The sequence below is a fragment of the Quercus lobata genome, chromosome 12, assembly GCF_001633185.2.
Source record: "Quercus lobata isolate SW786 chromosome 12, ValleyOak3.0 Primary Assembly, whole genome shotgun sequence".
NCBI lineage: Eukaryota > Viridiplantae > Streptophyta > Magnoliopsida > Fagales > Fagaceae > Quercus > Quercus lobata.
Window position 1 is genome coordinate 1,917,567 of NC_044915.1, and position 15,105 is coordinate 1,932,671.

The 15,105-nt window shown below is 33.3% G+C and overlaps 1 protein-coding gene and 1 pseudogene across 2 annotated transcripts in view; one reads left to right on the plus strand and one right to left on the minus strand.

Moving 5' to 3' along the window:
* Positions 1–2,286: 2,286 nt before the first annotated feature.
* Positions 2,287–9,093, minus strand: LOC115971189 (annotated as a pseudogene).
* Positions 9,094–11,787: 2,694 nt separating this feature from the next.
* The window catches only part of LOC115971191 (mediator of RNA polymerase II transcription subunit 34), a 28,941-nt gene continuing 25,623 nt past the window's right edge, over positions 11,788–15,105 (plus strand). Inside the window, exons 1-3 of one of the 2 annotated variants that reach the window (XM_031090941.1) lie at positions 11,788–11,933; positions 12,199–12,287; positions 14,029–14,249. In XM_031090941.1, the coding sequence (XP_030946801.1) occupies positions 12,224–12,287; positions 14,029–14,249 (285 nt within the window). In that variant the 5' untranslated portion in view covers positions 11,788–11,933; positions 12,199–12,223. The remainder of the gene's footprint in view (positions 11,934–12,198; positions 12,288–14,028; positions 14,250–15,105) is intronic. The other variant, XM_031090940.1, reaches the window with a different exon arrangement.

Consider the following 15,105-nt stretch of genomic DNA (forward strand, 5'->3'; position numbering starts at 1 on the left):
ACTGCCAAATAAATAAGTAGAGGTTTTTAATACCTCATGACATCTATGAGTTATTTTGATCAAAACTCTTAACTAGCATTTTGTGGGTCACCCCAAAGGGTTTTCTTATGGAAAATGAAAAATTTGTAACTCCTAAAAAAATAATGTCTCTCCATTTATTTTTCCTCTCACTTCTTTTCTTCTAACAAAAAAAAAATTAATTTCTCTTCCCTTTCCCTCATCTCCTTAAACTTAGCATAATTCTTGATCTAATTAGAGCATTTACATTAGTCCATGTATAATACGGTAATGGGTAAATTTTGCATATACAACTCCAAAAATTACTCTCATTAGTTCATGTAAAATTGTATAAATTTAAATTGTTGTTATTATAACCATATAAATATACACAATTACTATTCACATCCATATCTATTTTTCTAATATTTGTTTATCATATACACAAAAGGGAGAAAGAAATGATTTTTTTTTTTCCATTTAGCGTTAATTTTCTAAGAATATCATTAATTGTCAGGTTGCAAAACAAACTGGAAAACTAGCATCTCAAGTTTTAAAAACACGAGATCCAAGCGGAGACCCAACCGATAGCATCCGATGTGGAAAAAAATTCCACGTAGAACTCGAGTTTTAGAAACTCGAGTTCCACCATATTTTTTTTTTCAGTTCAGCCTTCGTCTTCTTCTTTCAGTGTATCTCAAACCCTCAAACACAAACGGAGGCAACCCATGTCTCCAAGAACACAAGCAGCGACACCCACCAACTCTTCCATTAGAACATCGCCAAGACCCAAGCGGAGACCCAAGAACATCGCTGACGAAATCACCGATGTCTGAAAGCACGTGAGCATTAGCCATGATCCGAGCCGCTCCTCGGTCCGATCGCCGACGTTGCTGCCGCAAGCGACGCAGAGTGACTTCGTCTCTGTTCATCGTCAGATCGTTCCTCTGTTCTTCATCGTCAAATCGTTCTTCCTGTTCTTCTTCAGGTCTGTTGTTCTCTGGGTTTGTTGATGAATTCGTTGTTTGATGATGTTTTTTCTTCTCTGGGTTCTTTGATGATGTTTTTTCTCTGGGTTCCTTGTCTGGAATTTGCTTTAGAACCTCATCATCTGTTAAAAATGATTTTGCCTAAAATGTTCTTTCTTTCTTCGAGTTCTTTCTTCTTCTTTTTTGGGTTTTTTTGGGTTCTTCTTTCTTCGGTCGGGTTCTTTCTTCTTTTTCTGGGTATATACTGTTTGAAATCAAGTGTAAAAAACTCGAGATTCATTTTTTTAATCTTGACTGTTAGAAACTTGAGATTTATGTGGCATAATTGTGTCCAACTCAGCAAGTAGAAAGCAAGTCTTTGAGGCTCGAGATTGATATGGAACTCGAGTTTTAGAAACTCGATATGCTAGTTTCCATTAATCTTTCAGACCCGTATTAACTTACTATATTTTAACCCTTCACAATGTTAGTCTGCAAATATCCCCGAAAAAAATAGATGATCTGAGAGAGTAAAAAGAAATTGATAAAAATAAATATTTTAATGAAATATATAATATAAAATAGATAATTTAACATAAATACTTTTAAAAAATAACGGTGTAAAATAGAAAAAAACATATCATTAAGCTAAGATATACAAAATTTTTGGGCATAAATATTCCAACAAAAACTAACTAGACTTGGCTTTTCAACCCCAGGATGAATTGATTTCAAATTTCAAATTTGAAAACATAAAAAAAAATCGGGACTGTGGCACGAAATTAACAGTCGGAGCTTGCCACTCATCGAAGCCACCGCCCTGCTTACTCCTCTCTGGTCTCTCTCTCTCTCTCTCATTCAGTTTCCTTATGTTTGCTGGAGTGGTGGACTGCTTCTACTGCTATGATTATATTATATAGGATTATCATTTCTTATTTTTAACAAACAAAAATCTGAACGCATTGACAATGAAAATCGTCAAAAGCAATATATTTTCGTATCTTTTGTTTCGTTGATAATTTGTAATAATTGATGGATGTTAGTTTGTATTTTCATGAACAACTATTTTTATTCCGAAATGCAAGAGAATGATTTCCAAGAAAATTTATTCAGTCATGCTCAGAGTTTAAGACAGGAATTTTTGAAAATTTGAAGTTTTTTTATTTATTCAGGTGCTTGCTTCCATTTTTTGTAATAACTTGGTTATGGAAACCATTTGAACACTGTCTAATATGCAAAATGTTTGATTGTTCAAATGTTTCCAAAAAATATTTAAATGCCCTTAATTAGTGAATCTGTTAGCATATTTTTGTAATTGAAATTTGACAAATTCTCTTCAAATCTATTAAACTGAATATGGTTTTGGAAATGATCAGAAACAAGCTGACTCATTTTACAGCATGTAGTAGGCAAGGCCATTGCATTTATAATCAGTTTTGATTTGAATTCTAAGAACAGCCTAGAGCAAAGACTTTTTCCAAGAGTGTTCTCTTGAAGAGTTGTTTTCCTATAACATTCTCTAAGAAACTCAACCCCATTCCTCATGATTAAAGTTCCTAACTTTAACCACATAACCTTGGTCATTATGAAATCATGATCAAATGTCATGTATAAATTGCAGTCTCAAAGATTCATGTTGAACTAAAAGAAGTTGCTTAGGCAGGTATGTAGATGGGGAGAGTGTGTTACTCTGTTGCTACTTTTTTCTTAGCCTTCTCTTTCTCAAGGAGGTAAATGTTCTCTGCATCAGGTATAGCCAGCATGATTGTTTGCAGCTTGAAATTCATTTCCTCAACCTTTTCCATTTTCCATGAGCCTGTCATTTGTAAAAATGCCCATAAAGACTCTCTGGATTGTTTTCCTGCTTTCTATTAGTGGTAAACCAATAATTACCACCGAAACAATGGTGCCCCATGCTATAGCAATCACTGCCCAGAATGTGAAGTAGCCCTTAGTAAATACTCCTGCATTAATAGAAAGGATGATTCAGTTTTGGAGAATAGCATGTTTCGGTCATAACATGGTAACAAAATCATTCTAATTGATATATATATATATATATATATATCTTGAAACTGTGTTTCTCATTTTCTTTGAGCATTTGACCAACATCTGGCACACGATATAATATTATCAAATATTCAAAACTGTGTATGTAATTATAGTGTGCATAACTTTTCTATTGTCCACTTAGAAGTGCAAATTAGATGCATTTTTTTATTCAAGAAGGTGAGATTATGTCAATATGTAGTATAAAATTTGGTTATCATACTGACTTTTTATTCCTATAGTTACTATTTGTTTTGAAAGAACTAGTCTTTGCTTAAAAGCATTAGTCTAAGTAAAAACAGTTACAATTTCCTAAGGCATTCAGCTGTCGCTAATAGAATTTACCTATTGGAAGAGACAGAAGGGGCCACAATACAACAATCACCACAGTAAAACCAATACCCCATTTCACTACCCATGCTTTAGCTCTCTTCAGTTTTTCCTCATTGAACTCTTCTGCTGGCAGCTCACTCGTTTCCTTTTCAACCACTGTGATCTGCTTAGTAGTATCCCAGTCATAGTTTTGAGGCCACAAAATGCTACAAACAGCGTGAACAGCTCCTCCAGTTAATAGAGAGACAATGTTTCCAGCAAGCATAGGTGCATTTCGACCAGTTGTGTCAAGATTTACCCGACCATACTCAATGCTTGCAACTGACAACCAAGTGATTATTCCAAGAACACAACCACTCACTGTACCAAGGATGGCACCAATGGCATTTGCTTTTCTCCACAGAAGCATGAAAGCAATTGGAAGAACTGCTGAACCAATCAGCAATCCCATGGCAAGATACATCCAACCCAAAGAAACTCCAGCCTTGTTCAGTATTACTGCCAGCAATCCCATAAAACAGCCGAAGGTGAGAACAACACCCCTCGACACCTTGAGTATTTTCTTCCCATCTGCTTCTGGATTTATGTAAGTGCGATAAATATCATATGTGCATAAAGAAGATACAGCTATTAGCTCGGAAGAACCAGCAGATGTCACTGCCCTGAACCATTAAGATAAAAAGAAAATGCTAACCATTTAGCATTTCACATCCCCCAAGGTATTATAATATTACTAAAACAGTAATGAAGCCTGCAGTGCTTCTTTTGTATCAAAGCATCTTGAAGATTTTAGTGGTTACTTTTAAGACATTTAACACACTGCATATCATATGAACACTACTTTTCAACAATTTGAAAACTCAAAAAATATGGATCATAAGAGATTGGGCTCAAACAATATGAAGCTTAAATAAATGAATAAAAGAATGACCATAATTTTGAATTTTGAAAACAGCAGAAAGTATAAAAAGAAAAACCGTCTCAGCATTTTAAGATTTTCTTGGGAAAAACATGTCATCTCTATCAGAAGATGAAAATGACCCTTTTCAGTTCCCCAACATATCAAAAATCCAAGCTAATGCTGACTGCAACTTACATGAAAAGCATAGTAAGAAGAAGAACAGATCCTCCTTTCCCCATCAAAGCTATAGCAGTAGCTGGAGGAACAAGTCCATGGCTTGCTTCACTTTCTGTGATTGGTAGATCAAGGGCCAGTGCTCCCAAACCCAGTGATGTTGCCAGTGAGAATGGCACCGCAAACCAGACCAGGCCACCCAACAAATAGCCCTTATGAGTTGATGAAGGTCTTGCAGCAATAGCACTCATCCAATATCCCTAAAATTTTCTTATTTGAGGTATTAGTATTTGGTGTTAAAGCATAGCCTAAATTCCAAAATGGAAACATAAGGAAATGGATTTGCTTCCAGTCAAAAGTAATCTTACATTGTCAACAAACACAGTGCCAAAGTTGCCAATAATATTGATAATCCCAAAAACTAGCCCGCCTGTGCTCAACATTGTCACGTAAGAGCCTTTGTAATTCCCACTAACAGGACCACAAGATTGCCCATAATGGGAAACTGGCTGCTCACATATTCTTGATTTGCTTGCTACCTCAACCAGACGGTTATATATTTCACTGGGACTACCAAGCTCACCACTCCCCGTGTAAACCAGGTAAACAAAGACAACTAAAACAACGTGTACTGAAGTGAAATAAATAAACAAAACAAAGATCAGGCTAAAACCATAATATAAATTTTTTTTTTTTTTTTTTAAAAAAAGAAGAGAAAATCAAACTTTACTAGCAAAATTTAACAAAATACTCAAGTACCTATAACAGAATGTATATAGCTAGCCAAAAAAGTTGCTTTTAGCCCTCCAGCTAGTGTGTAGACAATTACTCCAAGTGGAATCAGAAAACTAGCAGCATAAATGTTCACTCCAGTAAGTGCATTTACAACAGCAGATCCACCAAGGAGTAACATGGCGGTTACAATAATATTTGTCAAAAGGTAGAAGGCAAGAAAGACAATGTGCGCAGCTGTCCCCCAACTGAAAGTAGATGAAGATTATCATTAAACCAGCTAGCAGAAAAGACTTTAGCTAAGTATGAACTAATAATATTATATGGATGGGTTTGCCACAAGCATTATCAAAATTCATTGGTTTGTCAAAAGTATAAAACACACCGAGCTTTTACAATTTCACAAACAGTGTGAGCATGAGGAGCCTTTCTTTTGATCTCTATAGCCATTACACCAAACAAGAGCACCTGTTCAGAAAAATATTAAGACGAATAACATATGTTGGCATTGCTTTCCCCATTATGACAAAAATTTAAAGAAATTCAAGTAGTTCATAGAGGAAAAAAATTGTGTGAACATGCCTGAATGGTAGCCCCACTAGCATACCAGAAAGGCCCACTAACACCATACTCCCAAGCTACATTAGAACTTTGCAAGATCGTAGCAGCACATGTCCACTTTACAAGTTCTCCATAAAAAATTTATGTCAGCAGACTATGAGGTCGATGTAAATGTCAACTAGGCAGTGATGTAGAGATTACCTGAGATACAATCACACTAGCAATAAGTCCTGTCTTAATGTTTCGCCCTGCAGTGTTGAACCATTCAGATGTATGGCGGGACCCAACATAACGCTTCTCCAGCCATACCTAACTCCACAGGTAAAAATATAGTCATGAATGATAAATTAATAAAAATTATGAGAGTCATAATGCTATTTTTAGTTTTTAAGCTTCAATGATGAATTTAAAAAAAAAAAAAAAAATGGTGGCTGATAATAATCATAGCTCATAGTCTTCTATGTATGTCTGTTTCTTAGAAAGAAAGTGCACAGACCATACTCCCCACACACAAGGAAACATGTATCATTCAAGGGCTCAACTGCTATATCCAACTCCTATAAATGCCTTTGGATTTTGCTAATGGCAGAAAAAATTAACAAAAAGTAAAAATAAAACAGTTCTACTTACATAGAGGGAAATGAAAAAGAAAAGAGTTTAAAAGGAAGATTTTTTGTTAGACAATAACTTTTCCTTGGAATACTCTTTGTAAGACATGATACCATTGGCTCTTAGTTAATGTGATGTTAAATTTTTGACATGTACTTTCCTTTTTTGCATGAAAACATATACAGTTGAAATCTTGTTACTTGCACCACAGGATTCAAAAAACAAAAACTTTGTTTCAGATGTGAAAATTAATTGATCTCCATTCTTAAGCTTGTCATATCAAGACATATGCTGCAGTCCATAATCAGAAATCCATTATGTTTGGGTATTGTCAAAATTTCCTTTACAAAACTAAGGAGGTGTAATTAACAGGACTCTAGTAAAGTAGGCAAAGAAGTTCTAGAGAAAAAAAAAGATATTAGAATTGAATCAATGAAAAGGATCTTCTTAATTAAGAAAGATGTAAGAAAATAACAGTTTCCACATTTCATCATCTATTGACAGCATCAAACAGCAAATGATGGACTATGTGATCCACTTCCCAAAATATCAAATGTTGCCTCAGAAACCAAGTAATGAATTCAGAAGCACAACTCCAATATCTAATTCCTTGAAACACCTACAATAACTTTGAATTAAATTAAGAAAAAACAGAAAGAAAAACAGGGCTACTGATGTAGGGGAAATAGAAAAGGAGATTAAAAGAACAATATTTTGGCTGAGCATAAGCGCATCCTTAGAAATTTCCTACAGAAGCTCGTTATAACCTCTCCATTTGAAACAATAAATTTTATTTGAAGTATATCCAGAGGTAATTAGGACTATGATTTATTACCAATATGTCAAGTGTAACTACCAAAGATTTAGGAGAATCAGTGGGAAAGAGCTTCTAGATCCTTAAGGAACCAATGGATGGCTCTTGGAATTGGTAGAAAATTTTCTGAAACTAAGATTACTGATTACAAGACTAGATCTTTCCATGATAGGGAATTGGACACAAACTTTTCTATGGCATGAAAATTCAATCTCATGGGTCTTTTTTGACAGCACTATAAATGAAACGTAGTATATTAATCTGAAATTGACATAACAACCATGCTATGGTGTCAGCAGTATCTAAGATGGAAACTGATTTAATTTGGAATCATGCTAAATCAGATAGTCTTCTTCTTGACATTCACTCTATGTTGTTAATTTGATATTCCCAGATACCGAGATTGACAAAATAGCAGTATGATTGCCTCCAAATACCTTGAACGGTTTGATGTTCTTGCACATTGTTTGGTTTGAAATCCTAGTGTGTAATGAACCCAAACATGTACAATAGATGTATAGGGGTAATTTTTGTAATCACATAGTTAGCCTTGTAATTAAGAAGAGTCAATTTAGCTAGTAGCAAGATTGCAAGAGGTGGAGCCAAGTTGGTTACAGGTTGTTAGTTGGTTATTGGCTAATAGGATTAGCAAGCAACTTGTTTAAAACTTTAAATTCTTGTAATCCATAGCATTTTTAGCATTGCTGTAATAAGATGCAACTTTCTCACTTTCTTTCTAAAATTCTCTCAATTTTCCCTTTCTACTTTTCTTCTTAGAGGGTGACTATCTCAAATTAAATCAGTTGATCTTAGCTCATTACAGTTTGTCATTGGAATGAAAAGAAAGAGGTTCAGAGTTCACCAGAATGCTTATAAAGATTTTGGGTGCTGTATATAACTGATAAGTTACAACAAGAGTCATTCTATAAAAAAACTTATGTTTGAATATTTTTTTTTTTTTGTTATTATATACTCCCTCCGTCCCACTTTGTTTGTCTTCTATTCCATTTTGAGATGTCTCAAAATATTGTCCTATTTCTAAAAATAAAAATCATTAATTTACTAATGTTCCTATTATACCCCTATTAATTTACTAATTCAATTTTTTGATAAATTTATTTAAGGGTATATTTGGAAACTTATACATTTTTAAAAGGTAGACAAAACAATAAATGATATTTCCTTAAAAAATTTAACTTTTCAAACAGGACAAACAAAATGAGATGAAGGGAGTATATAAATTAGCACCCTAATTTGAGATAGGACAAAACTTCAGCTCATAATTTGAAGAAATCCAAACGAATTATTAAAAAAAAAACCTGAAAGGAGATTATAATAAAATTCAATACATAAACTATCAGATTGTTGTTGACAAAAAGTATTGGACATTCCTTTTAGCAACTGTTTGATTCAGCTTGAGCTATCAGTATAAAGTATGACTTTATCACTACTAGCATAAATTTTAATGGAGTAGTGTGTGCCTTTGTCTGTTTCTGCTTGTTAGGCCAATCAATTAAGTTAAACTAATTAGTGCCTATTAAAGACTATATAGCATGACGAGTGCACACTTCAAACTAAGAAGAATGTGATAGATAGATAATAACTACATATATTTGAGCCCAAAAACAGAGTAGAAAGATAAAGGGAGTTAGTTGAACTCACCAGGAAAGATGTGAAAAAAGCGAAGAAGGCACCAAAACCAAGAATAACAGAGTATCCCACTCCCTGACCAAGCACTGGTTTCCCTTCAAAGAAACTGCTCTGTCTGACACAACTGCCACTTTCAGAGACATGGTAATACTTGCTTGAGAATCCCAACGGTGGACACTGTGACTGAGACATAGATATTGGAAGAAGAAGGTGGAGAAGCTAACGGCAGTAAGCAGTTATATAAGATAGGGTCTGGTCAACGAACAGTGTCCGAAAACTGAAGAGTGATAATATTGAATCGGCTAGATTAATGCTAGTAAAGCAACTTTTGCCACACAATTTGCTCAGCGTCCAGTCATGAGTGGTCAAGTAAAAGTAGTGGGTTCACGTGAGTCCGTAATTCCATCATTCACGATTTGTCATGTGAGCAAGTTGTAACAAAAATTGTAATCCTAGTATTTTCCGGTCGATTGAGTTTTTTAGTAGAATAGTTATGAGGGAACAATATTTTCACAACAAAACTAAGATAACAAGTTTTTACTGGAACTTGTATTGATTCATCACTGAAGTCATCTTGTTAGCTAGGATTATTGTCACATTGTTGTGAAAATATTGTACTCAAAACTTTATTCTTTTTATTAAAATGGGCAAATATCATTTTTCTATCATAAATTATCACCTTAATCATACTTAAGATCTTGAATTATTGAAATGCATGATTGATTTTCCAAAATTATAACTTTGTTTCAATGTCCCCTACCTTTTGTTTTGGTGTTAAATATGATGAAAATTAGCATTAAAAAATTAGAAAGACCAATTTATTGCTCCCAACAGTTGATTGATAAATTGGTTTTTCAATGCTAAATTTCGTTAGAATTAACTGATTGTACAATTTTATAGTTCAAGTATAATTAATATGATAGTTTACAGTAGAAAAATGTAATTTTTTTTATGACACGTGAGCCGATTAACCGTAAAATCTCTCAGATTGAAATTCTAGAAAAAATCAAATAAGATAATACTGCTAGTGGTTTTTTTTTTTTTTTTTTTTTTTTTTAATAATAATAATTCTGAGTGCTTCCAAGTTGCTAGGAAGTACCGGCTTTTACAGTTTACCGGTACTGCTCTCTGCTGGTCCTTGCTTGTCGTGATGGCAAGTGAAACAATGAAGGCATGAATATCACTCTTGATATCTCTCCCCATCATCATCTATATATTATTGGGTTGGATATATTTTTCCTGTCTTACTATCTATCGCACTGATTGTCAAAGCTTTTAATTTCCATTTTTCTGACTTGGAGGTATCTATGGCACTGATTTTCAAAGTTTTTAACTTTCTTTTCTGACTTTGGAGAACGGCAGCGTGTTTTTGTATACTTCTTTCTTGTTTTTTATAGACGGTGCTTTGGTGTACCTATCAGATTCCACATCCATCGAATATAGTGACCTGGCCGATCATATGCACATTGCAAACTCTCTTATAAAAAAGCCACAAGTCCCGCTACATTACAAACAAAAAAAAATCTAATTCAGATCCTGTCAGGTGCTTTAGTGTAATAAGCTTTTGCGCCAAAACACTACTTTCGTGCAAAAACAAGTTGGGCTTACTTTCGGTTCAAGTTTTCACGAAAAATAAGTGGTTGGAATTTTGGTGCAAAAACGAGCTTGGTGCAAGTTTTTAAGCCCGAAACACCTAGGGGATGGCTTTTGTGCAATAACAAGTCGATCTTGTTTATCAAAAAAAAAAAAAGTCGATCTTATTTTGAACAAAAATACCATACCTTTGAGCCAAACTTTTCACAAGAAATAAGAGTTTGGAGTTTTGGTGCAAGTTCTTGAGCCCAAAACACCTCTAGGATAGATTTTTTTGTGCGAAAACAAGCCAGACTTATTTCTTGCAAAAATACAGTAGCTTCAAGTTAAGTTTTTTTTGTGCAAAATAAGAGATCGGATTTGTGGTGCAAGTTTTGAGTTAGCTTTAGTTGAAATTGAAAACTTTTTGTTGAGAGTACAATAAAAAAAGAAAAAAAGTAAAAAACTAGTTGAATAGTATAATGGACTTATGAATAGTACTAAAAAGTACAATGAGACTCACAAATAGTACAAAAAATAAGCTAAAAATTCTAATAAATTTCAACTTTCATTACTTTCCAAACACACGTGTGAAAACAAACTAGCTTATTTTGTGAGAAGATTATTATATTGGATAATTGGGTATAAACTATTTATTTAAATAGGTAATAAATTGTCAAGTATAGAACTATATACCAATACATTTTAAGATCTTATTCAAAACCTGCACAACTTAACCATAATTTGGAAGTCTCCCACAATACTGCCAAATAAATAAGTTGAGGTTTTTAATACCTCATGACATTTTATGAATTATTTTACTCTTAACTAGCATTTTGTGGGTCACCCCAAAGGGTTTTCTTATGGAAAATGAAAATTTTGTAGCACCTAAAAAAACAATGTCTCTCCATTTTTTTTCTCTCACTTCTTTTCTTCTAACCCAAAAAAAAAAAAAAAAAAATCATTTCTCTTCCCTTTCTCTCGTCTCCTTAAACTCAACATAATTCTTGATCTAATTAGAGCACTCACATTAGTCCATGTATAATACAATAATGGGTAAATTTTACATATACAACTCCAAAAATTACTCTTATTAGTTCATGTAAAATTGTATAAATTTAGTTTCAAAAAAAATTGTATAAATTTAAATTGTAGTTATTATAACCATGTAAATATACATAATTACTATTCACATCCACATCTATTTTTCTAATATTTGTTTATCATATACACAAAAGAGAGAAAGAAATAGATGATTTGAGAGAGTAAAAAGAAATGGATAAAAATAAATATTTTAATGAAATATATAATATAAAATAGGTAATTTAACATGAATACTTTTAAAAAATAGGTGCGTAAAAATATAAAAAATACTATCATTATGCCAAAATATACACAATTTTTGGGCATAAATATTCCAACAAAAACTAACTAGACCTGGCTTTTCAACCCCAGGATGGATTGATTTCAAATTTCAAATTTCAAAACATAAAAAAAAATGGGGACTGTGGCACGAAATTAACAGTCGGAGCTTGCCACTCATCGAAGCCACCGCCCTGCTTACTCCTCTCTGGTCTCTCTCTCTCTCTCTCATTCAGTTTCCTTATGTTTGATGGAGTGGGGGATTGCTTCTACTGCTATGATTATATAGGATTATCATTTTTTTATTTTTAACAAACAAAAATCTGAACGCATTGACAATGAAAATCGTCAAAAGCAATATATTTTTGTATCTTTTCTTTCGTTGATAATTTGATAACAATTGATGGATGTTAGTTTGTATTTTCATGAATTTTTTATTTATTTATTTATTTATAATTGTAATCTTGGACTCTTAGGGTTGCTATTTTTTGCCCACTGGGAATGGACACTGGTGAGATATTAGCGGAGCTGCTTCAAGTAGAGGTTGAGATTCAAGATGTCCAAGGTTCCATTCTTTTCTTTATTTTATTATTGCCTCCAAAATTTTGATTCACAATATATATATATATATATATATATATATATTGTTAGAACTGATATGTAGAAATTAAAAGTGTGATTTCTTCTTAGATTAAAAAAAAGTTATTGGCTAAAGTTTTGTGGAGAAATGGTAAGTTTTGTGAAAGTTTAATTTAGTGAAACACAGTAGTTATCAAGAAGATATCTAATTGCAAATGAGGTTGCCAAGGAGTGGGATTATTAAATTGAGGACAACTACATTGAGTTGAAGAAGAATGCCACAAACCCGTTTCGCTTGTTTATTCTTCAAATTGTGCTGGATTTCAAAAATCTTCTAAGGAGAGTACATTAATGGTGCTCGCATTCACTTCGGCCTGATATTGCATTTTGGCTTAAGTCTCCATGTTTGTACTTCAAAGACTTGCACATAAATTACTTTTATTTTTTTTATTTTAAAAAATAAGAGAGGATGGAGACATTAAAAAAAGAAAGAAAAAAGAAAAAAGAAGAGGAGTTAATTGGGGATGCTAAGGGAGAAAACTGTTAAGAAGCAATATTCATGAAATGAATGTAGTTGAAATGAAAATGTTAAGATGAATAAGTAGAAATACATGGAAAGATAGGATTCTAAATAAGGATATTTGCTTAAAGATAGGGGAGACCTTATTTATGAAAAGACGAGGGAGAGTCTATTGAGATTGTTTGGTCATTTTTGGAGGAGAGTGATTATTACTCTATTGAAAAAGATTTAGTTGATTCAAGTTGAGAGAACAAAGAGAGGTAGAGGAAGACCAAAAAGTAATGTTAGAAGTAGTACCAAAGGACATGTCGATTAAAGAAGTAATAGATAGTATGACTTTGGATAGAATAGAATGGTGGAAAAGAATACACAAGTGGCCGACCTTGACTAATATGTTGAGGACCTATAACTGACTCCAAAAAATTTGGGACTAAGGCATGTTGTTGCTTGTTTTGGAATATATGAAAATTTGATAATAAGCAAGATATATTGTAATCGTTGCAATCAACATATTTCTGCTACTTCAATCCTGAAATGGCTTTAGGGCCATATTTTGGTCCTTTAATGAATTAAAGGAGGCTGCTGACAAAAAATGATTTTATTTTCTTTTGCAATTGTGTTCAGGTCTGACATTCAATGAGGTCATTGACCTCGTTGTTTTGGATTTGTAGGCTTGAGTATGTTGTTTATGGTCCTTAAAATAATCATTTATCAAACGGAAAAAGATTATCTTCCAATTTGGCCCTTAAAATAATTATTTATCAAAACGGAGAGAGACAGAGAGAGAGAGAGTATCTTGTTAAATAATTCTCCTATGCCCATAGGCTTTATGGTGCAATTCTCATCTGCCTAGTTAGTTCAACTCATATGGTAGTTATGGTCTGTTTTTTTAGCCTAAAATGACTTATTTTCACTATCAGGTTATGTACAGTGTTTTAAACAATACTTTACACTCTTAGCAAACAAATCCCAACATTTTCTGCATAAGAACCATGACACTCAAATCGAGTATAGAGAACAAAAGTAAGATACACATCACAAGAGCATCTTTCGTAGATAGTTGAAATATTCCCTTAATTTTCTCAAAGAATGTCATTCATCTCATTGTGCATGGATTGATTCCTTATATCTGCTGATTATTACTGATATAGTACTTTTTGTACTATCTTGATGTTACATTGTGGGTTTGATCTCTGTTATTTTTCAGACCAAGTAAATATGTTGCTTGAGCAGCAAGAGAAGTTGTATGATAAACAGTCTGAACTAAAGGCCCTGTTGGAAGCATGTAAAGGATTAGGAGACCCTGTTACAGATGGTGCTTCGTCTACTGTTGAAAACTGGTCTGGGCCATTTGAGTGGGATTCTGAAGCTGATGACATGAGGTTCAATGTTTTTGGCATATCTGCATATCGCGCAAATCAAAGGGAGGTAAGTTCCCTTTTGGGCAGATTTATTTTTGTTACATAGTTTGTGTTCTGCAACTTCTATGATCCTATTTATTTTTGAGTGAAAAGAAGGGTAATCCTAATTCAGACTTCTTTTAGTGGCCCCCTGATTTTTGTATTTGGCATTTCTTCTGTAGAAGTGGATGGTATTAACATAGGATTTGTCCATGAGTGATTGTGATAGGGGTTAGGAGAATTGTGGATTTAAGGTTTAGAAAGGGTTATGGTTTAATAATGACTAGGGTTAGTAGGTAATGGAAAAGATTTGATTTTGGGCTGTAAAAGGCATGAGAAGAAACCGAAATTGAATCTACGCACAATTTATGAACATCTCATGTGAATTGTAGCATGAATAGTGACATGAACAATGACATAATTAGCCCGTCTAGTATTGAGTTTAAAAGACGAAACCTTAGCTATTTTGTAAAATTTTCCACACATTTGGCAATTATTCTAAAGAGCTTTAAGAGCCCCTTAAGTTAAAAAACACAACTTAAAAAAAAACGACTTTTTGTGGAGGGAGTGAAACTCTTGTACTTTTGATGATGTGGTAGTGCAATTGAAGCTTTCTTTCTTGGATGACTGTGGATATTCAACTGTCATGGATCTCAATAATAGTGGTACCCTTGTAGAGTTTGCTCATTCGGTTTTTTTCTACTTGTTATTCTTTGCTAGCAATTATTTAGCCTAATTTGTGTTTTGTATTAGTCATGAGGTAATTTCATTGCAATAAAATCTATCACTTATTAAATAAAATATAAAATAAATCTTGAATGGACAAAATTCCAAAAGATCAAAAACTAGTCTTCTATGGCTACAACATTCTCCTTGGGCTGGAA